This window comes from Lissotriton helveticus, chromosome 2_2 (genome assembly GCF_964261635.1).
Source record: "Lissotriton helveticus chromosome 2_2, aLisHel1.1, whole genome shotgun sequence".
NCBI lineage: Eukaryota > Metazoa > Chordata > Amphibia > Caudata > Salamandridae > Lissotriton > Lissotriton helveticus.
Genome location: NC_136060.1, coordinates 187,831,793 through 187,859,529, shown reverse-complemented (window position 1 = coordinate 187,859,529; position 27,737 = coordinate 187,831,793). Strand labels below are relative to the sequence as shown.

Genomic DNA, 27,737 nt, shown 5'->3' with positions numbered 1-27,737 from the left:
CGCCTGGACCCCGATCAGCACCGAAGACACCATCCGCACGATGAACTCCATCCACTCCGGATCGCCAACCAACCCATGCCCCCATCACATCTTCAACAAGGCCGACTCCATCATCGCCCCCCAACTCCGGGACATCATCAACTGCTCCTTCAACACCGCCACCTTCCCGGAAAGCTGGAAACATGCCGAACTTAGTGCCCTCCTGAAGAAACCTATAGCGGACCCCACCGAGCTTAAGAACTACCGTCCCATCTCGCTCCTCCCATTCCCCGCCAAAGTCATAGAGAAGACCGTCAACAGTCAGCTCGCCGCCTTCCTTGAATCTAACAATGCCCTAGACCCCTCACAATCCGGTTTCCGAGCCAACCACAGTACCGAGACCGCCCTCATTGCAGCCACAGACGACATCCGGACACTGCTCGACAACAGGGAAACAGTGGCCTTAATCCACCTGGACCTCTCCGCAGCGTTCGACACACTCTGCCACCGCACCCTTGTACAACGCCTCAGGAACGTCGGAATACAAGATAAGGCCTTGGACTGGATCATCTCATTCCTAGCCGGAAGAACCCAGAGAGTCCGCCTCCCCCCTTTCAGATCCGACGCCACCGAAGTCATATGCGGTGTACCACAAAGATCTTCACTCAGCCCCACCCTCTTCAACGTCTACATGAGTCCCCTCGCATCCATCGCACGCCAACACAATCTCAACATCATCTCCTATGCAGACGACACCCAGCTGATCCTCTCCCTCACCAACGACCCAACCACCGCCAAAACCAACCTACACGAAGGGATAAAAGACGTAGCCGAGTGGATGAAGAACAGCCGCCTAAAACTGAACTCAGACAAGACGGAAGTGCTTATCCTAGGATCATCCCCCTCTGCCTGTGACTCTTGGTGGCCCTAGGCAGCGCACCCAAACCAACGGACCATGCTCGCAACTTGGGATTCATCCTAGACTCCTCCCTCTCGATGACCAGACAAGTCAACGCCGTCTCATCATCATGTTTCAACATCCTACGCATGCTCCGAAAGATCTTCCGCTGGATCCCCACCGAAACAAGGAAGACGGTCACCCAAGCACTTGTCACAAGCCGTCTGGACTACGGAAACACCCTCTACGCCAGAACCACAGCCAAATTACAGAATAGACTTCAACGCATTCAGAACGCTTCCGCCAGACTCCTCCTAGACATACCTCGCCACAACCACATATCTGGTCACCTGAGAGACCTGCTCTGGCTCCCCGTCAACAAGAGAATCACGTTCCGACTCCTCACCCACGCACACAAGGCCCTTCACGACCTAGGACCCAGATATCTCAACACTCGCCTGACCTTTTACACCCCCACCCGCCAACTATGATCGTCCAACCAAGCCCTCGCCACGATTCCACGTATCCGAAGAGCCACCATGGGAGGAAGATCCTTCTCCTACTTGGCGGCCAAGACCTGGAACTCTCTCCCCACCCACCTACGTCTTACACAGAACCACCTCTCCTTCAGAAAACAACTCAAGACCTGGCTGTTCGATCAGTAGCGAACCCCTCTTCCCTTAAGCGCCTTGAGACCCTCCGGGTGAATAGCGCGCTATACAAATTTATGACTTGACTTGAAGAAAACAAGTTACTTACCTGTAACTTTGGTTCCCCAGTATTGGTAACTTTCATAGATTCCCATGCTTTATATCATTCCCCGTCGTCGGAATGGGAGCCTCGGTAGTATAAAAACCATAGAAACAAAAGAGAAACCTAGGCCTAGGCCTCATCTCATTTTGTATTCTATCCACCTCTTTTTGTAAAAAGAGACCAAACTTTTGCCAGGACCAATCAGAGCAGCCTCACCCTCTAGAACCTTCCTGAGAGAGCTCAGAGCCTCAGATTTTCGTAGCCGTTGTGCAAACCGCCACTAACTCTGTAAAAAGACTGAGCTTTCCCAGGGGAGGCGGGCGGGCGCATGGGAATCTATGAAAGTTACCAATACTGGGGAACCAAAGTTACAGGTAAGTAACTTGTTTTCTTGCCCCAGTATTGGAACTTTCATAGATTCCCATGCTTTGTATCAGAATAGCTAGCAGTACAGCACCATGAACACATTTTGTAAATACATGGCATCACATAACCATAGAAAAATACATAAAGTACAGTAAAAACAAACAAAATGTGCTCACCAGGATGGAGGGATCGTAGGGAAAGCTCACCTCTCAATGAAACAGATTCCTCAGGACTGCCTGGCCAACAGCCGCATCATCTCGTCCTGCAGACTCCAGGCAGTAGTGTTTCGTGAAGGTATGAGTACTGCTCCACGTTGCTGCCCTGCAGATGTCCTTAATGGCAACTCCCGAAAAGAGAGCCACAGATGAAGCCACCGACCTCGTGGAATGTGCACGGACTCTGCCGTTCAGCGGCTTGCCCGCTTCCTGATGACAGAATTGAATCGCACTGGAGATCCATCGGGAAATGCCAGTCTTTGTCAAAGGCAACCCCTTACGAGGTGCACTGTAGGACACAAACAACTGAGTAGACTTCCGAAAGGGACGTGTGCGCTCCAAGTAAAACTTTAAGCATCGTTGAATGTCCAAAGAATGGAGCGTACGCTCCGCAGGTGTAGAAGGATGTGGAAAGAAGGTTTTCAGAATCACCGGTTCATTCAAGTGGAACTCAGATGGCACTTTCGGGATGAATTTGGGATTAGTCCGAAGAACCAGACCTTGTTTGGTAAATTGCAGGAATGGATGCACTATGGAGAGTGCCTGAAGCTCACTCACTCGTCTAGCTGATGTTAGAGCTAAGAGGAGTGCTAGTTTCCAGGAGAGGAACTTTAAGTCTGCCTTGTGAACCGGCTCGAACGGAGCTTTCATGAGTTGAGCCAAGACAAGGTTGAGCTGCCACACTGGTGGAGGAGGACGAACTGGCCGATACATCCGGAATAGGCCCCTTAAGAATTGTTTAACCACCCTAGAGGACCATAAGGAAGGACCTGCCGAACTGCGTCGAAACCTTGATATGGCCGCTAGATGCACCTTTACTGATGAATGTGCCAAACCAGACTTAGCCAGAGATAGCAAATACGGCAACAACTGATGAGGTTGGGAAGTGTAAGGATGGAGACCTTCCCGTTGACACCACAAGCAGAATCTCTTCCATTTTGCCGTGTACGTCTTGTTGGTACTTGGTGCTCGGGCTTGAGCCAAGACCTCTCTGCATTCTTGAGACAAAGCTAGATGACTGAATTCTCTGTGTTCAGGAGCCACGCCGTCAAGTGGAGGGATCTCGGATCCGGGTGGAAAACCTGCCCCTGACTCCTGGACAAGAGGGACGGAATGGGCTTCAACTGAATTGGAGGAGCTTGGGAAAGCCGCAGTAGTTCTGTGTACCAGAATTGTCTGGGCCACGCTGGAGCAAGTAGAATCATCCTGCAGGGTTCCGCCTTCATTTTCTTGAGAACTCGAGGAATGAGGGGAATGGGAGGAAAAGCGTAAAAGAACGCGCTGTACCAGGCCATCGAAAGAGCGTTCCCTAGGGACCCCTGATGGTGAACCTTGCTTGCGTAGAACCGGCATTTGGCGTTCTCCGGCGAAGCAAAGAGGTCGATGGCCGGCGTCCCCCAAACTGAGAACACTCCGTCGAGAATGGATTGATTCAACTCCCACTCGTGAGTCACTTCCGTCTGGCGACTCAAGGCGTCCGCCTTGACATTGAGAGTTCCCGCCAAGTGCTCGGCTCTCAGAGTGATGTTGTTGTGAATCGCGAAATCCCAAATCCGTTGAGCTTCTGCGGACAGAGTCTGCGATTTGGTGCCTCCTTGTTTGTTTACATAGTGCATGGCCGTCGTATTGTCCGTCCGGACCAGCACTGAGCGATTGCCCACTCTGGGTAGAAAAGCTTGCAAGGCCAACCGAATGGCTGTCAGCTCCAGGAAATTGATATGGCACTGCCGCTGTCCTGGACTCCAATGGCCACTGACTTGAAGCTCGCGGAGCACTGCACCCCAGCCTTCCAACGAGGCGTCCGTGGTCATCACCATGGGTGAAGGAGAAATCCTGAACGTTAGGCCTTGGGCGAGATTGCTTTTCCGAAGCCACCATTCGCTCGCTGTTCTCATTGCTGATGTTACGACAACCCTGTCGTTGAACGACCCCTCTGCCTGGCGCCATTGCTTGTCCAGCTCCTCCTGTAGAGGACGCATCCGTAGCCTGCAATGCGGTACCAATGGTATGCAGGAGGACATCGATCCGAGAAGGGATTTGTATTGGCGGACCGACAGGACCTTGCTGCGGCAGAGTAGTTAAGCAGAAACCATCAATTTTTGTTGTCGCTCCTCCGAGGGACGAGCCGTACAATGCGTGGTGTCCAGCACGGACCCCAGGAACCTGGCCGTCGTGGAAGGCAGGAGGACTGACTTGTGTTCGTTCAACCGAAGGCCCAGGCAGCGGAACAAATGGAGGCAAGTAGACACGGCTGGCGAAGCCTCCTGGAACGATGGTGCCTTGACGAGCCAGTCGTCCAAGTAAGGGAAGACTTCGAGGGATTGTCGTCGAAGAAAAGCTGCCACCGGTGCCAAGACCTTGGTGAACACTCTCGCTGCCGACCGGAGGCCGAATGGAAGCACTTTGAACTGGAAATGGCTCTTTCCCACTGTAAAGCGAAGGTATTGTCTGTGAGCTGGGTGTATTGGAATATGGAAATATGCGTCTTCTAAATCCAGAGACGCCAAGTAGTCGCCTGGGTTCAAGAGAGGAAGAATTTCCTGGAGAGTGACCATCCTGAAGGAGAGCTTTACGAGATAGGTGTTGAGCTCCCGAAGATCGAGGATGGGCCGCCAAGTGTCTTTCGTCTTCCGCACTAGGAAGAATCTTGAATAGAACCCCCGGCCCCTCTGAGAGAGCGGGACCGGTTCTATCGCTCCTTTGAGGAACAACTGATGGGCTTCTAGATGTAGTAATCCTAGATGTCCTGAGCGGATGGCGCCCGGAGCTCGCGTTGGAGGAAAGTTGTGAAACTCCAACGTATGGCCACTCTTCACGATGTTGAGGACCCATTGGTCCGATGTTATTGACATCCAACTGTCCAGACAAAGGGATATCCTGCCCCCCACTGATGTGACCGGGAGGGGAGGAACAGTAGGTAGAGCCGGGAGGCCGCTATTGTCGTTTGGTGTTGTCACGACCCTGACGCTGTTGCCGGCCTCGTGGAGGGTTGCGAGAGAAAGAAGCTGATTGCCCCTGTCGCTGATTCGAGTATTGGGGTTTATATGACTGGGAAGACTGCGAGGAATAACGTTGTTGATTTCCTCTGTAAGACGCAAATCCTCTACCTCGTGCGCCCCTAAAGGGGACCTTGCGATAGGTGAGAGAGCCCAAGGACTTTGCTGTGTCTGTGTCCTTCTTTATATTCTGTAGGGTATCATCCACATGTTTCCCGAACAGCATCTCCCCATCAAATGGGAGGTCTAGGACTCTGTTCTGAACCTCCTGACGAAACCAGGTGGCCTTCAGCCAACCCTGACGCCGTAACACAGCGGAGCCGGCCAAGGCCCGGAAGGCCGTGGAAGCAATGTCCATAGCACAATCAATCACTTCTGCAGAAGATTTTTCTCCTTCTGCCAGAACCTTCTTGGCGTCCTCCCTAGTGGGCTCAGGTAAGAGATCCACGAAGGGTTCCATATCGCACCACATCTGGCGGTCGTAACGGCCTAAGATGGCAAGGGCATTCGCCGCTCGAACCAGTAAGCTGGCCATAGAGGAAAACCGTTTTCCAACATTATCCAGACGTCTGCCTTCCTTGTCCGGAGGAGTGGTCAACGGTGTGGACGGATTCTTTGACTTGCTTTGTGCCGCCTGAGAACTCACCGAGTCAGGCTTCGGTTGACCAATAAGGCAAGCTGGACTGCCTTCCGGAGCTTTATATTTCTTCTCCAGTCTGGGGAGCACTGGAATCACCGTGGCCGGACTCTGCATGATCTTCATGCCCTCCTCCAAGACATGCTCAATAATGGGAATAGATTTTACAGATCGTTGGTACTGCTCCTTAAACTCATAAAGGAAACATTCCGATTCCTCTCTCGAAATAGGTAGGCCAAACCTCTTAGCAGCCCGCTCCATCAGATGATGAAAACCCCCTATATCCACCGGAGGGGAGATGGAAGTGTCGCGACCAGCAGCATTTGGGTCTTGCGGGTCATTGTCCCCCTGATCCGGGTTGGGGTCCTGTAAAGGATCTATCAAGGGATCCACTGGGACAACCTCCTCATCCGAAGAGGTATCCTGATGGACATCGGGAAGTGGTGCGGGATCGGGTGTGGGAACCCGGGCCAACGGTGTCACTGGCGGTGGTGGGGAGGGTACCACCGGAACACTAGTAGCCGGCTGCACTTGCGGCGGCACTGGAAGTGGAAAAACCGTAGTCTGTCCAGAAGGGTCTGACGGAAACCTTTTGCGATAATCCTGAAGCATGTCCTGAAGATCCGAAATGAGAGGAGGGCATGGCTACCATGCCTTGACCCAAACTCGGTGGATGTCTCTCTTCCACAACATAAGGCTGTAGTTGTTGGCCACCTGCCTGGTCGAAGTACTCCTCTGTGTCCGTCTCCTGTAACTTTACGTTCAAGTCAAAGGGACTATAGGCAGGTCCATAATTGCCATCGTCCTGAAACTCATCCTCAGACTCATCATCCAAAAGCATCGTCGGAAGATGGGATGAGACTCGTCGCGGAGACGTCCTCTCCGGCGTGATTTTCATTCTCTGAACTGGAAAATGCATTTTTTGGCCCGTCGACGGTCTCGTCGACGACGCCGTCGTCGTCGGAGCATCCGTCAATGTAAACGTCGACAGCAACACAGTCTTCGTCGACACAATCTTTGTCGTCGATGGGACCACCGTCGACGGTCTCGTCGACGAACTCGTCGTCATTATCATTGTCGTCGACGTGGACGCTGTCGTCGTCGTCGTCGACGTAGTCTTCATCGTCGTTGCGGCCGTCGACAGCGGCCTGCTAGTCGTCGTCGCCGTGGAAGCCATCATCGTCGTCGTCGGAGCATCCGTCAATGTAAACGTCGACGGCAACACAGTCTTCGTCGACACAATCTTTGTCGTCGATGGGACCACCGTCGACGAACTTGTCGTCATTATTGTCGTCGACGTGGACGCTGTCGTCGTCGACGTCGTCGACGTAGTCTTCGTCGTCGTTGCGGCCGTCGACAGCGGCCTGCTAGTCGTCGTCGCCGTGGAAGCCATCATCGTCGACGAGCTCGGAACCTTGAACGTCGACGAAGTCGCCGTCGTGGACACCGCTACCGCCGACGAGCCCGTCGACGGAGCCACAGAAACAGCGGGAACTTTAACCAAAGTCACAGTCGTCGACGTACCTGGTGTTTTCTTCGTCGACGGACGCTGTTTTTTGTCCGGCCCAGATCCTGAAGTGCCAGTAGAATGTTTGTCACTGGACTTGATCTTTTTGGACGGAGGAGAAATGATCACAACCTCCTTTTTGTCCTTTAAGGCTGTTACCACTGCCGTAGCCTGTCCCTGCCTCTCCTTTACACTTCCGTGAGGAGATTGAAGGGGACCAGCCCTCTCAGACCTATCAGAGATCTTGTGAGGGGCTTGAAGAGAGGGCTCAGATGTCGAAGAACCAGGGGGAGACCTACCCCTCTTCTTTGATCTCTTCGAGGAAGCAGCAGACACGGAATCCTCCTCATCCGAAGAGAGCACCTCCTTGCGTGTCTTCATCTTCTGAAGCCAGGTAAGTAGCCGGCCTTCTCTGTCCCGAAGAGTCTTGGTCGAGAAAGTCCTACATATCTTGCAGTCTGTGGCCTTGTGGTCAGGATATAAGCAATAAATGCAATTATCATGCTTATCCTCCACAAAAAGACGTTTTTTGCCACAAGAGGCACAGGACCTGAATAAGGCCTTCCCCTTGTCAGACATGACGATTTGAAGCAGAAACTTGAAGAAATAAGTAGAAAAACAGTGAAAACTGAGCAGAGCTCAGTGGAGTTAGTGGCGGTTTGCACAACGGCTACGAAAATCTGAGGCTCTGAGCTCTCTCAGGAAGGTTCTAGAGGGTGAGGCTGCTCTGATTGGTCCTGGCAAAAGTTTGGTCTCTTTTTACAAAAAGAGGTGGATAGAATACAAAATGAGATGAGGCCTAGGCCTAGGTTTCTCTTTTGTTTCTATGGTTTTTATACTACCGAGGCTCCCATTCCGACGACGGGGAATGATACAAAGCATGGGAATCTATGAAAGTTCCAATACTGGGGCAAACACGATAACCTGATAGACCTTCTGAAACACAGAATGGGATTATCTGGATCAGTTCTAAATTGGTTTACTTCATTCCTCCAAAACAGATCACAACGATTCAAGGTCAACCACTCCCTGTCCAAAACCGTCCCAGTCACTTTAGGAGTCCCACTAGGATCTGCACTATCTCCGACACTGTTCAATCTATTCATGGAACCACTCACTGAAAGTCTCTACTCGTCTAACGTACAATATCACATGTACGCGGACGACACACAACTATACCTTAAGATCCATACCCTAAAAGACCTCAAATTGCTCAACACAACGCTCGGAAAAACTCAGACCTGGCTGGCAGAAAACCATCTAAAACTGAATGCCCTCAAAACCGAATTCCTCCTAATCGCTCCTCCCTCCCAAGTACCCATAATGCAAGTCTGGATCAAACACCTTACTGCACTCAACTGCCAACCTCTCATCGTTGATTCAGCGAAATCGCTTGGAATGACACTGGACAGAAACCTCAATATGTAAAAACACATCAACGCAACATAAGGAGCAACCTTTCTGATAAATACTTTGAGAAAACTGAAACCTTTCCTGCCAGAAAAGGACTTCAAGCTGGCAGTACAAGCTCTAGTCATCCCAAGAGTGGATTACAGGAGTGGCTCTCTGTACGGCCTGCCCAGAGCGGCAACGGCCCCTCTAAGAGCCTTAATCAATGCTGCAGCAAGACTTATCACTGGCTCCAAAAGTAGCTCCCACATATCCCCTGACCAAAAATCCCTTAATTGGCTACCTTTTGAAGCAAAAATTCATTTGAAAATAGCATGTATGACACATAAAGCCAATTTTGAAAAAAACTTATAGCAAACAAATTAATACATGCCAAAACCTCTCACTCATACAATAGTGAATATAGCTACAACACTCACATGACCTTATATATATATATATAATGGCAAAAAAATATATTTTGATATACAAAAACCTTTTTATTTCATATAAATGTTTGATTCTTTTGATTGTCCTATATAAACTTTACAAATGAATGTTTGTTATAGTGCAAAATTCGATTATACATTTTATAAAAATATACACATATAATGAAAACATGAAAACATAGACACATGTAACAAGAAACCCAAAAATGGATCGGTCAATAGTCTATTGTGGTAGGCAAAAGCGGTGAATTTTGACTACGCGCGTTTCGGCATTCTGCCTTCATCAGGTGACCGTCATTCGCATGTATAATCTACAGGACAACAAACTTTTATAGTATCTGTATGTTGGTAGTGGTGAGATATTTTATAGGGCCCACATCTATTTTCTTTCCAGTAGGTTTAGCGCAGGTATAGCACTAATTTATGATTACCGTATTCGTAGATGTTCTTATAGAGTGCACAAGATTTGGAAACCCAATCTGTGGTCAAGACGATAGATCGAATTATGGTCAAGGACTATGCGCAAAGATCCATGTTTAGCATTGATATCTTTTAATAAAAACGTAAGGGAACTGAAACACCTTAGTTGGTTCTTTGGAGGCCGGCAAATATATTCGATATCTTCTTTTCTTAGCGCGATAGGAAGAGACAATTTCTCTTATTTCGTGTTTGTTTCAGAAAATGACGACGTGCATCATATGGATTGGCAAAGAAACCATTCTTTTTTTTGGAAAAGTTGTGCTCTCAAACCGGACCTCCCAACGCTGTGCTGATAATTCCAGGAGCATTCATCACAACGCAGCCAGCTATCTGGCACAGAAACTAGCGCCCTCATGCAGGGCCAGATATTCAAGAAAAGCTAAAAACCTTCTACTGAAACAGCAAAGATTCAACAAGAAGAAAACATATAACCGAACTTTTTCAGGGCTGGTGCCCAGAATTTGGAATGCTCTACCCCCAGAAACTAGACTTAATCCCTCTATTGCATCTTTCAAAAAAAGAAGTAAAATCGCTTCTCATGGCTAAATTCACTTGAGCATGGACTACTGTTATTATGTGACCCAACGTATCTTCGACATGGAACTTTATAATGTCTACTGTCCAGTCAGGTATCCTAGACATTGTATCTACATTATGCTTGATATACAGGGAACGTTTTGTTATGTACCATATACCTATGCATCTACGAGAGGATGTTTATACTATCATTGACTAGCATTGAACTTTATGTTATTTACCTTGTACTATGTAACTAAGACACTTACCTTGTAGAGCGCTGTGATACCCGCAAGGGTCTGGTTTGTGCTATATAAAACTTTCAAAATAAATAAAATTAAAATAAACGTAAAGACAGTATTTTCCATAACGGTCTGTATTCAGAAGTGACCCATGGCCAACATCCCCACCTATGTATTCGCCGAACCCAAGTGATCAAAGTAAAACCAAAAAAAACTGTCTACTTTCATTCTTCAGCATTCTCCTAGACATCTGCTTCATTCATCGCCGATATCTTGCCTCTGTTCTGCACTCCGAATTTTGGCGCCTCCTCCAACTGTTTTCCTGAACTAACCTTCAACATGGCTTCTAGACGCAATGGCAAAAAAACTACAGATGCTGCCCACGTACAGGTGTACACATACTATGGACTTACATTCAACAACAGTGGGTTGGCACTGCCACAGATGTAGCCAGCGTACAAAAACAAAACAAACCTAAAGGGGGTAGGACAGACTTAACTGCCAGTTGTCAGAATATTGCAGAATATTCAAATGCAGGAAAGAATGACAGCAAAACTTCAATTTCACAAAATGTACTCAAGTCAGCTTTCCAGGATGTGCATTTTCTGCTTCAACAAATCATTAGGAAATAACCCCTTGGGCAAAAAACATTTTTTTTTTGGGAAGTAAAATATTTTCCCTGTGGAAAAAGTCCTATCTTGCATATCGATTAAACATGGGTGAATGTTATGTTATTTCCGTCATTCTGCCAAGGGTCTTACTTCTGCCTTTGAGAGGAATGAATTTGTGCCAAGTCTAGGGGGAAGGATTACTCTCTGCAAATGTTTCCGAATAATCGCACATTTATCTCGTTGTCCATTTCTAATGTACTTTCAGGGTCACCGCACTCCTTTCATAACCTTTTCTTGCTAGCCAATAGATAATGGTCGTAGAATTCACAAAAATAACTTTTTCATGCACATGAGTGGCAATTCGGTGGGTAAAACATCAGTGCATTGAACTCGGTGTGAGACAGCCTATGGTCTCAAAAGAACCGAGGATACTAGGTTCAACGTTATACTTTACAACATTTCTCATAGGACGAGGTTACTAGGTTCATTGCTAAACTTTCCTAAATGTCTCAGAGCACCTGGGGTACTAGGTTCAACGCTAAACTTTCCTAAATGTTTCATCACACACTTTTTCAAAATGTGCTAATTGGATTCAACCCACCACAAAAGTAAACAGCACACGAGCAGATGCGCCAAATGTGATTTTCCACTGCACTTTAAGACAATGATTCAATAGCAACAAGAAAGATTTCCTGGTTACCATTTTATGAGCAAACGCACCGCTGCGCACAGGCTAAACGGTTTATTGATAGCAAACTTAATTTCATGTTCGGAAGGCAGCAGAGGCTCATAACCGCCCTAATAGAACAGCAAACAATCCCACATTAGACGGTCAGAGAGGTCACCGCAGAGCCCCGCCGCGGGCATCGTCTGAGGCCGGGCACAGGGCAGGTTACGGCCACTCGAACAGCACAGGCTGTCGCTTTCGTCTCAAGGAAAAGAAGCAAGAAAAGGGAAAATGGATATAAGAGGAGGAAATCGGAGCCGTCATAACCAAAACACAGGAAATGGCTTCCAGCCAAATTAATTAGCTCCTCAGTGAACTCTGGGGTAAGGAAGGAATACACAAAAACACAATTATTCTCGGATATACAACTCCGTTCATGAGGATGTCTCAAAGTGATATGTTATAAAACTGCAGTGTGGCATTCATCTCCTGCACCACCACTACTTGCAGCGCTTGTCATAAAGAACTGAAACGCAAGACACTAAAACCTTCCCAAGAAGACTTCGGCGCAGAGGCGCTGCTTGGTCAGTAAGATTTGGGGGTGGGTGAGTGGGCTTCAGATTTTCCATTACCACGTTGCCGTATGATGTGATGCGACAAGAAGGGTGCACGAGAGGGGTCAAAGGGGCAGTGGAAATAGGGGACTGCGGAATGGTAAAAGTACTAAGTGAGAGAAAACTCAATATTTTGTAAAGGAACTTAATCTCCCCGAGCCTAAAAATGAAAGTGTGTCCTCATGTAACGTAACTGGTGCTATGTAAAGCGCTCTGATACCTGATTCAGTTTGGGTCAAGTTCGCGCTATATAAAACTCTGCAAAAAAACAACAACAAAAAAAACATTTTTTAGGCCTTTCAAAACCAAGCGAGGGAGAGAGTGTATGAGTTTTTGTTGGCGTTTATGTAAAAATTCCTGGTGAAATCGAACAGACACCTCACCATACCAGAATGAAAGCCCCTGCACCCAACTATTTATCAGAAATCGATTTATTGGGGGGAGGGGGGGTGTTACGACCACGACCAATGCCCCCCGCAACCCAGCGTCCCCCGAAGCCACGCCCCTGCTTCTAAGCAAAATAACACTCCTCACCTGGAGGGGAAGGGGGAAATTATGTGCAACTAATCCATCGATTTCAGCAGAACGATTGCTTGCTTAGCTGACTGACTGTTTTCTTTTTTCATTGTGCAGCCAACAGATATACCTGCTGCTTGTCATAGAGAGGAGTCACAGGCAGCAAAGCAACCCCAATGGTTACAGACAGGAGAGCAACGCCTTGCTCCACTTCTATTACTTGATGCAGGATGTATGTAGCCTATGCCTAAGACCAAACCCCTGTGCAAAACACCCCACCGGGATGATCAATGGCGCTACCCAAACATGCACACCACCCACGCTCATTTGGGCAAGAGGAAGGTTGGAATGTTACCCACACCAGTGGAGATGGTCTAATAGGTAAGCCTACAATCAAGGATACGAGTCAGCCAATGAGAAAGTAAAGCTCTAAGAGGCTAAGTAACTGGTGGCCACTGCCCTATATGGATACATCAAGCATGTTAGGAAACCAACATGCTTTTGAGAAGGGAGATGTAGGATAAAAAGAGAGAGATATGGAGACAGTGAGATGGGGGGGGGGATCAGGGAGACATAGGAAGAGTAACGGGATATTGCTTCCCTGAGCAAATCACAACTTTAAAGACTACCTATTTTAACCAACCTAAGCAAATAAAGAACTTTTCTTAAATACACAGGCCACCAACCTGGTGGCCTGACATCAGATTCAATGTAAACATAAACCCCATAATACCCAGTGGGGGCTCCTCCGCTAAGGCGAAGGAGCGTCGCCTCACTGCTTCCGGCAGTGGAAATAAAGGAAAAATAATATGATTATAACTAGTTGTAATTATCATTTCATTTGTTCCTGCTGTGGCTTGGCGGGTGGGGCTGGCCTGCTTTACTCTAGGACCAGGGGAGGAGTAGTGGCACACTCCTAAGTGCGCAATGACTGTTTGGCCGGCCAAACAATCATGCGCATTTTGCATGTTCTCCATGTAGGCTGCATTACAGCCTGAGTGGAGAACATGCCCAGGTCCCCATTCCCTAGCTGAGCGCCGAACCACGGCGCTCAGACCAATCACAACACTGCTTCCTTGTTTCTGCCGAGCAGAGGGACAATGAAGAGAATTGGCACGGAGCTACGGTAAGTTTTATTTTTTTTCTTTACCCCCTTCCCCCTCCTCGCCCCCGCCTTACCACCCTCGATCCGTGCCAGCCGCCACTGATAATACCCACTGACAGGAACAGCCAATTAACACTTAGGAAAGAACAGTCCTTGTGGTGACACTCCGGTGAACCCTTAACCACTGCCAAACAAGTTTTCCACTAACGGCCCCATAGGTCCAAGTAACTAGTAGAAAGTAACAAAACACATTTAAAACTGGAAGTATTGGCAGATAACAAGCTGCCTAGAATTGAAAGACTTACTTGCAAATGCAGATAAATCTCCTGATCATTGACATTTTGTCTATTTTAGGTCACATCTACAGACCGCTTTTAGCTGTTGCTGAAAAACATATTTTGGAACATACCAAAACCCATAGATGGCTTTGGGCCATTGATTACTAGTAGTTGGCTTCCTTGTCGCTCATTTACTGGCTTCTTATTCAATGCATTTCGTTCCTCTTCTGCGTTTGTCCCTTTCCTGGAGGATATGATTGAATGCTTGTATGTTTTCACTGCTCACATTCAGGTAATTACTTGTTTCTTTTTCTTTCAGCACTATATGATAGCATGAGTGTTTTTTGCTCTGTTCCCCCGTACTGTACTGTTTTGCCCCTCACATATGCACTCAATCCTTGCACTCCACATTGTTTTCCTCTGCTCCTACTTCTAGTTTATTCATGGCTACCTCCACACCTCAGAGGCTTTGTTTTTTAAAATATTTTTTTCACCCAGCTTGAAGCGCCTCCATTGTTCACCTGTCAACGTCCCATTGCTCCACCTCATGTGGACTTTTCCCTATGCACTCCTACATTGCTCCACCACCCTCCTGTTGCGTTCTTTTAACAGAAAATGCTCATCTTTAAATTATTCTGAGGGCTTGGTAGCTGCTATTTGCTGCCACCTTTGATGCTCCTTTTTCGAATATGCTTTTGCAAAAATGTACATTACTTTGTTTTATTCATTGCTGCAGAATTGGAGTCTGCCATCTTAGAATGGTAAAAAAAAAATGTCAGCCACATCATGTCGGATGCACATGCATGAGTAGTGATGCATGTAGGTGCATTCTACAACAAACTAGGCCAGCTTCATCATTATGGCACATAAGCATATATATAAGTCATCAAGTAAAACATCTTTTTAATTCTGCAGATGTTGCAGAGCATCCACACAAAGCACTTCTTTCTGTCACTACTGTTCAGCACTGGCAATCATGATTGGCAAAGCCAATAGGTCAGAAAGGCCATACCTATTGACATTGCTTGTTCCTAATGGAATCATTTGTGAGGCTTTTCTGCTGTCTTCTCATCTTTTGCTTACAAGTGGATCCCTTCAGGGCAGAACTAAGCAAAAGTTTCTAATACATCAAGAATCAGCAAACGGCTGCTAGAAGCAACGCGGCAACACCAAATGAGAGATGAAATCTGTGTACAATCCCGTCTGGAGAACCAACTAAGGGAAACCATGGACTGCAGCAACGCATTAATAGTAAATAAAGTGTCCGTCTAATGGGTTTTTCGGCAGAGAACACATACATGAAATGCTAAGATTACCTCAGCATCTTCATCCAGCTGCAGCTGTTTGGCGATAGTCTCGTCCTCCAGAGTCGAATCATCCGCCCCATCTATTGGCTGCAGTGACGAAAAGGAAGCAAATACAACTAAAGTATCAAACACATTGAAAAACGCAGCTGTTACCACCAATATCATTAACATTCATGTACATCAGCTCACCGTTTCATTGACTAAAATGTTCTCCCCACACAAGGACATCATTGTATCTTATTTATGATCATTGCAAGCAAGGTTTCATTGGTCAGCAGGTCATTTCATATTCAGCTGGGGATTTTGTGAAACCAACTTGAGATTGTTGAGACTTGATTTCGCACAATCGTTTTCTCTTTGCTATCTACAACAGCAATGTATATCTATATGTCAAAATGAGTAATCAGTGGATGAAGTGGCCAGAGTAGAAAATCAAGGGCCTGATGGGATGCAACAAGTTGACTATATCCTCAGGTGGAGAAGTTGCAATGTAAAAATATACCGTATATGCGCACCTTCAAACATACATGAACCATGCCCCAATCTGTAGAATATATGTGCAAGTAAAGCATGATATCATTATCTTCCAGAAAAGACTAACAGCAAAACGCTAATTTTCAGTAAACTATTAAGGGCTTCAAAATACTTAAAGTAAGGTATAATTATCGTGAGATAACAAGGATGCTTCTAGTGTGCAGGACGGTAAATTAATATCATATTCATCTTGTTTGTCATTTATGCCCAATTCCGTCTAATTTGTAATGGGCAAAAACATCTTCTCAGTGCGGGTGATATACAATCTAAGGTTATAAGCAAAGTAGCATAAAAGCAGCATTTTATTTTTACCAAAAAGTTTTGCAGCATTGCCAAGATCCAGGTCAGGATAGTTCCTTCTTACCAAGCTCAAAACACAAGAAACTAAAAATTAAATGGTCTGTCCGACATTCTCCTTTCGCACGGATAAGACTTATGCACTTACCTTGTATTTTTTCTGGCCGTACTCAAAGATGTTCAGAGACTCATAATTGTTTCAGTAAGATTGTTCAACACAGGAAAATACTTCTTGTACCCAGCGACGGGACTGACAAAAAAGCTGCATTATGTGCTTAAAACCTATAATTCATTTTGTAATGGGATTTTTTGTTTTCTTATCCCGGTGCTTTTAAAGGATAATGGTGAAAGAAAAATTGGCGTTACATAAGCATTCTGTTATGCTTACTATTGAGAGATGTTCTTTCTCTCTGCTGTAAAAGTGCTCTAAAGGGCAGCGCAAAGGTAGGACTAATCAGCTTTTAAGAATATTAATGAAAATTATAGATAAAGAATACACAGTAAGCTACATTTACAATATGTAAATGTTCAAGCAGCAAATGGGTAGTTTTTTTTAGACGAGTCACACATACCACAAAGGACTCCCTTAACCTAAAACTACTTTAGGCTTTATGAAAAAGAACTAACATCCTCAAGTTAATATAAAGTCAAAGCCTGTACAAAAAACCTACCAGGTTGTGTTTCAGTTTCCTTCATGGGAGCATGAACAGCCCTCCCCAGTCAAACCAAAACCTGGCAGATTTTTTTTACATTTGTCTCCTACCTTAATGCTACATTTCCTCACTTTTCTGTTTAGCTACCGAAAATAAAAGGTGCCTAAAGGTTGCAAAATTGGTGTGGATTAAAAAAAATATATTTTTTTGAACCTGATGAACAACTCCCTATTAAAAACATCAGAACTTATCTCCCCTTTTCCTTGTGAGTAAGAAGAGGGGAGTATCTTCACCTCTCGCAATTGATGCTAAAGAAAGAAGCCTCTTACTTGGCTAGTTAGGCCCAGGAAAAAAAGAGGGCTAAAACGGATTAAAAAGAGCACGGAAATAAGGAAAGCCATAAATTAGCAGTAAGGTATCAGTGAGGCTTAAGAAGGAAAAGCTACTTATCAGCAACAATTCTTCTCAATTAGGGGTGACTTACCATAGCACGATCCATGCGCAACAGCCTGAAAGGCTCGCTTCTCTTCCCAAAGCAATATTTCACGCATATCAACAATGCCCAAGTAAAGGGATTTCCGGCCTTTTTAAAAATGCCATTCAGAATTTTCAAAAGTCAAACCACCAACTGGATTTAATAGTTGTACCTTATGCAAACTTGGTGAGGAAAACATCATGCACCTCCTCTGAGAGAGTATCCATTCTTAAAAGACATTTTAATGTCCGTGGAATAAGGAGCTGCAGGCAAGCTCTGATAGGATGCCTTCATACTCACCATATCATTTTAACTTCGGCTTTTGTAACGTTCTTAACGCAACTGAGAATTAAGTTAGAACATCAAAAACTAAAAGAAAGTAATGTAGGATGTACACAATATGTAAATGTAATAATGAACTTGATGTCCAAATGTTTTTATAATCAATTTTTATAATTGGATTTTATTATTAAGAATTACTGCATATATATTGTAAGGTTTTAATTAAACAAACTTTCAATCATTCATTCATTCAACTGGATTTAATAAAAACATTTCAAACTTTCTCTATGAAGGGAAATGCCGCAAATCTGCCTTGATAAGCAACCAATTATGTTTTTTCTATGTTAAAAAAGACCATTTAATAGAGAGAAAGACAGAGTAATGGTAAGAACTTTAATTCATTGGCCATTGTGTGTCATTGACACCTTTCTTCTGACCACAACAGTTTACAGCACTTGGGCAGCTCACTACAGCAATTAGATAACTCCGCTGTGAGTGACGGTTACTTGCCCCTTCAAAAGAAGCACATCGGTATACATAGCACTTCTCTTCAGGGCCAGGGACCACTAAGGCAATATGTTCTTTTTGAGGCCAAACATATATTTTCCATTTTTCTAATGCTTATGTTTAATATTGCAAAAGTCAACAAAGCGTTAAAGCCAAACGGCTGCAAGCCGACGCCAGACAGACTGGTTTTGCCACTGCTTGTTTAAGGTATCCTATGAGCTTTGGCAGAGCAAGAATCCTTTTATGAAACCGTAACAGGTCATGTGTGTTGCCATACATCTGCCACTAGGCCTCATAATGCTCATTTGCTTGCGTGCTCTTCGTGATGAAGATGTTGCATACATTTCATATTGCGAAACGGCTGTTTGGTCAACATGCATTTAAAGTACAACAATGTTTTCTTAGAGTGGATAGTGTGTTTCTAGTTCATGTATTAGATTCATAAAGTGGGGAATGTAGGAAAAAGCACAGCAGTTTCAGATGAATGTAAAAGGGAAATCACATGCTTCTATTCACATACCACATCATAGAGTTAGTTTTCATCAAAATAATGTTGAAAAATCAATCAATCAGGGGGCTTATAAAGCACGCTACTCACCCGTGAGGGTCTCATGGTGCTGGGGGGTCGGGGTTTGCACCTCCGGATCAGTCGAATAGCCAGGTCATGAGGCACCTCTTGAAGGTGTGCAGAGTGGAGAAGCGTCTGATGTTGACTGGGAGCTTGTTCCTTTGCTGCTCTTCCGCCTGCTCTGGTTCTGCGAATGCGTGGGTCTCAGCCAGGGCGAGGTCGGCGGAGACAAGGTTCCTTTCTGGTACGTGGAAGGAGATTCTTTTGTTGAGGTATTTGGGTCCGATGTTGTGGAGGGATTTGTAGGCATGGGTGAGTAGCTTGAAGGTCACTCTCTTCTCAAAGGGGAGCCAGTGGAGGTCTCATGGGTGCTGGGTCATATGCTCACGGCGTGGGGTTCTGAGGACGAGTCTGGCTACGGTGTTCTGTATGGTTTGGAGCTTGTATAGCAGAGTTTTGTTCATTCTGGCGCATAAGGCGTTGCCGTAGTCCAATCTGCTGGTTATGAGTGTGTGGGTGACTGTCTTTCTGCATTCAGCGTCGGGTTCCACTTTAATGTCATCCGGAGGGAGTTGAAACAGGTGGAGGCGATGGCGTTGGTCTGGCGGGTCAGGGTGAGGGAGGAGTCTAGGATGATGTTGAGGTTCCGGGTGTAGTCCGTCGGGGTGGGTGGCTGTCCGAGGGCAGGGGGCCACCAAGAGCTGTCCCACGCAGTGGGGGAGGGTCCGAGGGCAAGGACTTCGGTCTTCTCAGAGTTCAATTTAAGGCAGCTGTTGCACATCCAGGCTGCAACATCTTTCATTCATTCTTGGAAGCTGAGTCTGGTGTCTTCGGGGTTCTTTGTAAGAGAGAGTATGAGCTTGGTACCGTCGGCGTAGGATACTATGCTGAGCCCATGCTGTCTGACGATGGCCGCGAGGGGGACCATGTAGATGTTGAAGAGCGTGAGTCTGAGTGAGGATCCTTGGGGTTATCCGCAGTTGATCTCAGTGGGTTCGGAGAGGAAGGGCGGGAGTCTGATCCTTTGGGTTCCTCCGGCGAGAAAAAGGCAAAAAAGGCGGATCCAGTCAAGGGCGATTCCCTGTATACTAGCGTCATGGAGTCTGGCTGCAAGGATCCGGTAGGAGACGGTGTCAAAGGCTGCGGAGAGGTCTAGTAGGATGAGGGCGGCAGTGTGGCCCTGGTCAAGTAGCATGCGGATGTTATCGGTGGTGGCAAGGAGGGCAGTCTGTGGTTGCTACGAAATCTGGACTGGGAGGGGTCGAGGATGGCGTTCTCTTCGATGAAGGTGGTCAGGTGGGTGTTGATGAATCTCTCAGTGACTTTGGCTGCGAAGGGAAGGAGAGAGATGGGCCGGTAGTTTTTCAGGTCGTCTGGTTGGCCGAGGGTTTCATGAGGAGGGGCTTGGCCTCTGCCCACTTCCAGCCGTCCGGTAAGATGCCAGAGGCAAGGGAGGCGCTGATGGTCCGGCCTATTTCGGGTGCTATGGCGGCGGCGGCGGCTCTGTGGTAGATGTGTGTTAGGCAGGAGTTCGTGGGGAGCGCAGAGTGGGTGTTCTTCGTGGTCGTTTCCTCAGTGGTGGCAGGTTTCCAAGTCCGGAGTCTGTTCGCTGAAGTTGTCGTTGAGGGCCTTGATTCTCAGGTGGAATTAGGAGCTGAGCTTGTTGCAGAGGTCCTGAGAAGGTATGATGTCCGTGGCTTCGCTGTGAAGTTTGGTGAACTGCTGAATGACGTTGAAGAGTTCTTTAGCGTTGCTTGCGTTGGTGTTGATTTTGTTCTTGATAAAGGTCAGCTTGGTGGTTCTTATGCGCTGGTGGTATTCATTCATGGCATTCCTGTAGTTGTTCTGGTCTTCGGTGGTTTTCTTGTTCCGCCAGAGTTTCTCGAGGCATCTGCAGGAGCGCCGGTCTTCCTGGAGGTCGTTAGTGAACACAGGGGTGTTGTTTGATGAGGTGGCGGAGGGGTGTGAGCTTGTCGGCGATCTAGAGGTGTAGCTCTTTGGCTTTGGAGTTGGCATAGGTTGTAGCGGGGGGGGGGGTAGTGGAGGGGGTTGGTGTTGAGGTTTTCCTCTGTGATCTTGCTCCAGTTTCATTGTGGAGGGCGAGGGGCGGGTTTGGGTGCAGAGGTGGTGGTGAAGGTGAAGTGTATGCAGTGGTGGTCTGTCCAGAGGGGCTGCATGGTGTGGTTGAAGTGGATGTGTGTCCCTCCTGCGAAGATGGGGTCCAGGGTGTGTCCGGCTCTGTAGGTAGGGGTGGTGACGAGCTGCCTCAGTCCGAGGTTGGCGAGGTTGTCAAGAAGGGTGGTGGAGTCCTGGTCGCTGCGGTTGTCGAGGTAGAAATTCAGGTGCCCGATGAGAATGTAGTCCGTGGAGGCGATGGGTTTCGGCAAGGTAAGCAATGGTGGTCCGGGGAGGTCTGTAGACGAGGGTCCCCCGCATCGTGGTTCTGGGGCTGGTTTGGATCTGGAAGTGGAGGTGCCCTGTGTTGGAGAGGGGGGTTGCTTGTGCTTGAGGTGGATAGTCGAAGGGAGCTCTTGTGTGCGATGGCGAGTTCCCCTCCAGGGCGGAGGGGGTGGTCCTTTCTTTGGATCTTGTATCAGTCGGGGATGGCGGTAGCGATGTCGTGGGCGGAGGTGGCATTGGTCCATGTTTCCATGAAGAAGGCAACGTCAGGCGAGAGGGTGTCGAGCAGGTTCCAGATCTCTCCGGTGTGTCTGTGGAGGGAGCGTACATTGAGGAGGATGCACGTCAGGGCTTCGGTGGTGCGGGTGTCCGTCGTGGGTTCTGTGGTCGTGGGAGAGCTGTTGATGGTGAAGAATAGTCTGCAGTGTCGGCAGGAGAACTGGCCGTGGGTGGTGTTCGGCGTCGGTCTCTGGCAGTGGTGGTCTCTGCCGGGGAGAGCGCGAGGAGGGCAGCTGCGGTGTAGCGGCAGGGAGTCGTAGAGCCAGGGTTCCTGGCTATGGCACCGATCAGGTCGTGAACGTGCGTAGATGGGTGCACCAGCTGAGCGGCCGCAATTAAGTAGGGGAGCGGGGCAGGGGCTGAGCAAGGGGGAGGGGCGGCAGGGGCAGCAGCAGCGGGAAACCGGCGGAGAAGAAAAAAATAAAGCTTTAAATAAAGCTTAAAAATAAACTTAAGGGGGGCCAGAGAAAAGAATCCAAGAGGGCTAGAAGGGACACCAGGCAGGTGGGGAGCAATTGCAGCGCTGAGGCAGGAGGGAGGAAGGCTGGAGGCTGCAGGCGCGAACCCTCACCTGGAGGAGGGCTGAGCGCTGCGGCGAGGCAACGAGACTGTGGAGCTGCAGGGGAAAGAGTTAGCCCAGACCGGTGGTTAGGGTCTTACCCAGGGGAGAGAGAAGCTTCAGACGTTCCAGAAGGAGCAGCTACGACAGTCTGCCAAGAATGCATTCCTTCGATTGCTGTCTAGCTCTCTTAAGAACAGCAACAAAACAAATACAAAGATTATGGGCAGGCAACAGACTTTAAAATTACTAATAAGATGAACAGGTAGGTATGCTTATGTACCAAATAGGAAGCCGATACTTTCTGCAATATTTTGGTGCTAATGTAGAAACTTGATTGGACTAGGGAACTATAGGTTCCATCGCATATTCCATCAAAAAATCATATATTCTGTAATGAACTATAACAACTGAAGGTAGCTGGGCAATGCGGCGAAAACACACTTGGTAGACAATAGTAGGAAAACCTTTGTAAACAGTTGGGCATAATCAGTGCTGGGTACTCAGAGATGAAGAAAAGCCACCATATGATCTTCTGTAGAAGCAAGTCCAAAGTATGAAGTTAAATCCCAAGCACACCCAAATAATCAAAGCAAAGGTTCCTTTGTGTGAGATCCGCCAATATTCTTTATTTATGTATAGCGTTCTGGAATCTTGATGCATTCTAGCCAACACGTTTGATCTTTATGCTATCAGCAGCAGACTTTGTCTGGGCTAGTCGCTCTGCAGTAAATACGGTACATATGGTTCCCAAAGGGGCAGTTATCAATTTCTCAACAATGGATAGTGCTCTAGCAACACCGTGTGTACCACCACGAGAATTTGATAACTGTCTCCCTTGCAAACTTGCCAACCCTGCCATGCACTGAAAAAGTGTAAACATCATATGCTATTCAAGGGGACAACAAAAACATTCCATTTTGATTGAGAACTGAATAGCTGCTGTCTATCACTGAGAGATTACTGAACTGCTGCAGGCCTTTTTTTTCAGAACGTTCTGGTGCTTTGATGATATTGTAGCACTTTACAAAAAAGTATATTTTGATGATTCATCAAGAAGGAATTTGATAATTTCACTTTAAGGAAGTTGGCTAGTCCAATATTACAGAATGCAGTGCAGCTCCAGGTGTCCACAGTTAAGTCTGATGGGTCAGCGGAAGGAATTATCTAAGTCAAAATGGTATTATCCATTCTACTGTCACTTATTATTTATATGCTTAATGATTATAATCATGATAAAGAACTAGGATTTGAGTATCAAACCTTTCCTTAAGCATCATCAGAGCCCCATGAACATTTTTAAATAATTTTAGGACAGTGCGTTTATTTCTCATAACAGGTGGTGGGAAAGTTACAATACAACCATAACAGAATAGTGAAAAGAAAATCTGAAGATCTAGTTGAAACACAAAAGAGATTTAAGGGACTCATTTAAGGCTCACTAAAAATACAAAAATAAATTATAAATATTCAACTAGGTACATACAGAAGTAGCTTGTATATGTTGAGTATCTCTGGCTTTGCTGTATGCATATCAACTCAACTTTTTTTCAATAACAAGAGGGGATAATGAAAATCTTATTTAACATGTATGGGTACTGCTAAGGTTTGCATATGGAGTACTGTGGAAGAATTCCTCCATCAACTACCCCACAAAACATTTTTCTGCAATTTATTTGACCCTAACAAAGAAGGCCAGCATTTCTACACATAAAGGATGTGTAGAGGCCATCCAGTTGCAGAGGTCATTTTGAGCTAGTCAACTTGCTAAATGAAATTCACTGACATTTGGGATAACACTAGATAACTTGCTTCATGTTTCTTTCTAAATGTAGATTTGTTATCCATTGCAAATAACTTCAGTGGTCTTATTTTTATATTCCAGCACTACTGTTGTCTTAATCAAAGCTAATGTTTTTGTTTCAGACAATGTTTCAACTAGCAGCAGTCTCCTGTTTCACTATCTTTACCTTGTAATAGAACAGCATTACAGAACTGGAGGTCAACGCAAATCCTCCATTACCTTCCAATGGGTTGTCTATGTGTATTAGCAGTGCCAGTCATAATTAGCAGTACATTTACAAGATATACGCTGCTTGTAGAGTTTCATCGAGGAACACTTACTTCTTTTCTTTTGGTTGACACTAGCTTCTTGTCCGACCTGTGGACGATGGCAGTTCCAAAGAAATCAAGGGCTGATGTAGGAGTCATCTGCACGTGAGCTGAAGGTTTTGCCTTGGCCTGTGTTTTGAAATCTGACTGTTTCCCCACATCCGAAGTGGACAGTATATGGCTTGCCACAGATGTGCCATTCTCTTTTGGTTTCTGAGATTTCTTTCTACCAGCAAATTCTTCTTCTTCATCTAAGTAAAGAATTTGAGATATATTAAACTTTGGATTTCTCAAAACTCTAAAGCACAATGTAGCAATCTGCAATTTGTAAAAAACAAAAATATACATTAAATTATGCATATCTATGTACAAACGCAAGCTTCAATTTAACGATGATTGAGATCAAATCACGTGGTTGGAAGCTAGCTTCTAATGTTTTTAAGATTTTTGGTTTCCTGCTTCGCTGATCACAATATCAGCTCCACCGACAGGGAAATGTCCACATACTAGCGTTCAAACCACACAATTTCACTTCAGTTGGTGCAACAAACCCTGGGGTCAGTTCAGCCTTCCACAGTTTTCAGCAGCTAAATGAGAGGCTATTCGAAAATCTTAATTAGGTAGCAAAGCACTTGCATAGATACACAAATAAGTCAACTACCTGAACAAAAACATTACAACCTAGAACTAGGATAGACGTTTATGATGGCCACCATTATAATACAAACACCAAATGCACATTTCCAACAGCACATGCTTTGGAAATGAGAACACAAATGACATGAACATACAGAGCTCACCACACAGCTCCGGAAATTTACTGTCAGCCTTTCAGGAGAAGTCATCCGGGGCAAATTATATGGCTGTTTAGCAGGTTAATACTAGCATAAGACTCTAAACAATGTTTACAAAATGAGTTAGCGAAATTTTAAGAAGCTTGCTTACAAATATCATCATCAAAGCTTTATTTCGATATGCAGAATATCATATAAGCACTTAAAAATATAAAACCACAATTCATAAGCATTACATTTTTAAAAGTATGTTACAATAAAACCATTCATATTTCAATAAATAATTTAAAAAAACATACTAAACATTGGCAGCTTTGGGAGTATATAAAAAGATTTAACGGGGAGGAGCTTCGCGCGCAACCAAGATGTCCGCATGAGCTTGGGGCTCCCGAGACCCTCGTAACCTCCCGTATTTATCCTGTCCATTATCCTGTTCCTCGTTGACGTCTTTGTGAAGGCGAATGAGGCGAACTTCGCTTTCAGATCCTGAATCGGACCTCGAGAACCGGAGGAACGGAGCTTCGAAGATTGGGGCCTACATCTGTGTGAAGCCTGGCTGTGGAGTTGGCATTGTGCCCGAGCAGTAATTGAATAACATCGGCTGGCGGAGGAGGGGTTGTCTGGCCCGGTGACTTTCACTTTCGATTCTGTTCCAGGGAAGACCTGGTGAAGGGACCACCCCACTCCCGGAGTATTACAGCCCTGTGCTATGCACGAGTGTTGCTCTCCAGTACTGTGTAGCTCGGTGAGACCATCTGGCCTGTGCCCTCCAGTTTTGATCCCTTCAGCCTGAGGTGAGACGAGGACCGCCATCTTTCTACTTTGCCTCACTGGCCCGGATCTGACTTTCGCCCAATATGACTGGGAAACCGGAGAGTGCCACGCAGAAACTCAAGACCACTAGGCGAGGTGGCTATACGCAGACTAATAGTATGGACCGCTATGCCCAGGTTAAAGGTTCCCCCGGTGGGTCGGGTAGGTCACAGGAGGACTTGAAGGACCCTCTCACTACGGCGGCAGAGCTGACCTTACAGGACGTAATGGCGGCAATTGAAGGGATCAAATCCACACTGGGACAACAAATAGCGACCCTCGACCACAAATTGGATACTCTGGCGATTGATGTCAATTTGATCCGCACAGACTTGGCGAAGACGAATGAAAAAGTCAAGTCTCTGGATCTTAAGACCTCCAGCCTGACGGGTGATGTCGCGGATCTCCAAACTGAAATCGGGCGCTTAAGAACTGCCAGTGCCACCCTCACCCGTCGTCTGGATGACTATGAAGGGAGAGCCAGGCGAAACAATGTTCGTGTTATCGGGGTTCCGGAGAAGGCCACAGAACCATCGGTGGACCTCTTTGTGGAAGATCTCATCGTAAACCACCTTGCACCTAAGGGACTGAGTAAGTTCTTTATGGTTGAACGAGCCCACAGAGTTCCGGGCGGCAGACCGAATCTGGGTGCACCACCGAGGCCTATTATTGCGAGAATTTTCAATTTTCGGGATAGGGACGCTATCCTGCAGGCCTCCCGGATGAATGGCCCCACAAAGTTCGAGAATGCTACCATCAGCTTTTACCTGGACTTCACTCAATCGGTCCAGAAGCAGAGACTTGGATTTCTAGGGATGAAGAGGCGACTGCGTGACAGGGCTCTCAAGTACGCCATGCTCTTCCCAGCAAAACTACGAATCGAACATGCAGAGCGGACTTATTTTTTCGACAATCCGGAAGTGGTATCAGACTGGTTGGACGCTCTACCGCAGCAGGGTTCACCGGAGGAGCAGTCTGGCAGAGCGGAAGGTGGACATACGGAACAGGAATGAACTCCGGTCCGCATGGTACTCAAGGGTCTGTTGTAGGCCTCAAACTGTGGTTCGAAAATCCTGACAATTGATCAATGAGACAGTGGGGGGGGTTGTGGGGACATGGGTGGGTTCCTTTTCCTCCTCTGAGTTTTCTTTTTGTAGCTTAGGTAGATGGGGGGGCGACAGGCACACTGCAAGTTGGGGTGGCTTTTTTAAGTCTTGAGCAGGGGTGCAGGGTGGGGGGGTTTGTAACGGGATGTTGGGGGGAGCGGTTGGGGATTTTGTTGGGGTGTGTGTGTTATTTTGCAAGGCTATGTATCCTTAAAATGTTTGATCGAAGTACCGGGTCCTGTATGGGGTTGGATTCTTTTACTTTTTCTGGATGGGGGTAGAGGGCTGAAATTGATGAGTTGGAATGTGAATGGGCTCGGGGATAGGATAAAGCGTGGGGTGGTGTTGCAGACGTAGAAGCGTTTCTCTCCAGATGTAGTCCTTCTTCAAGAGACGCATTTTATTGGTAATACTTGTCATGCTCTTAACAGGAGGGGTTACCGTTTGGTCACACATTCTGGGTTTTCCACTGGTTCCAGGGGGGTTGGTGTCCTCCTCAAAAGCTCTCTCCCGTTTGAGATTGACTCCACAGTCATAGATGACCGGGGCGCTATGTCGCTCTCACGGGGAGGTGGGAGGGCCGGACTCTTTCACTGGTTTCCGTGTATGTCCCCCCCTGGCTTACAGTCCACCACCTTTGCAGACTTGGGGAGAGCTCTTCTTGCTCTCCCCGAGGGGTCTCTGATAGTAGGAGGTGATTTTAATGCAGTGCTATCCGGTCAGGAGGATCGGCATCCTCCCAGGGACCTGAGAGGGGCGCAGAACTGGCTTTGTGATTTCCTTGACACTCTGGGACTGATTGATTGTTGGAGATTGTTACACCCCACTCAGAA

The 27,737-nt window shown here is 46.8% G+C and overlaps 1 protein-coding gene across 1 annotated transcript in view; it reads right to left on the bottom strand.

Annotated features, from left to right (window-relative positions):
- Nucleotides 1–27,737, bottom strand: part of RFC1 (replication factor C subunit 1) — a 711,111-nt gene that overhangs the window by 389,369 nt on the left and 294,005 nt on the right. The window contains exons 5-6 of the mRNA XM_078678327.1: nt 24,204–24,442; nt 15,535–15,612 (exon numbers count right to left, since the gene is read on the bottom strand). Coding sequence (XP_078534453.1) covers nt 15,535–15,612; nt 24,204–24,442 — 317 coding nt within the window. The remainder of the gene's footprint in view (nt 1–15,534; nt 15,613–24,203; nt 24,443–27,737) is intronic.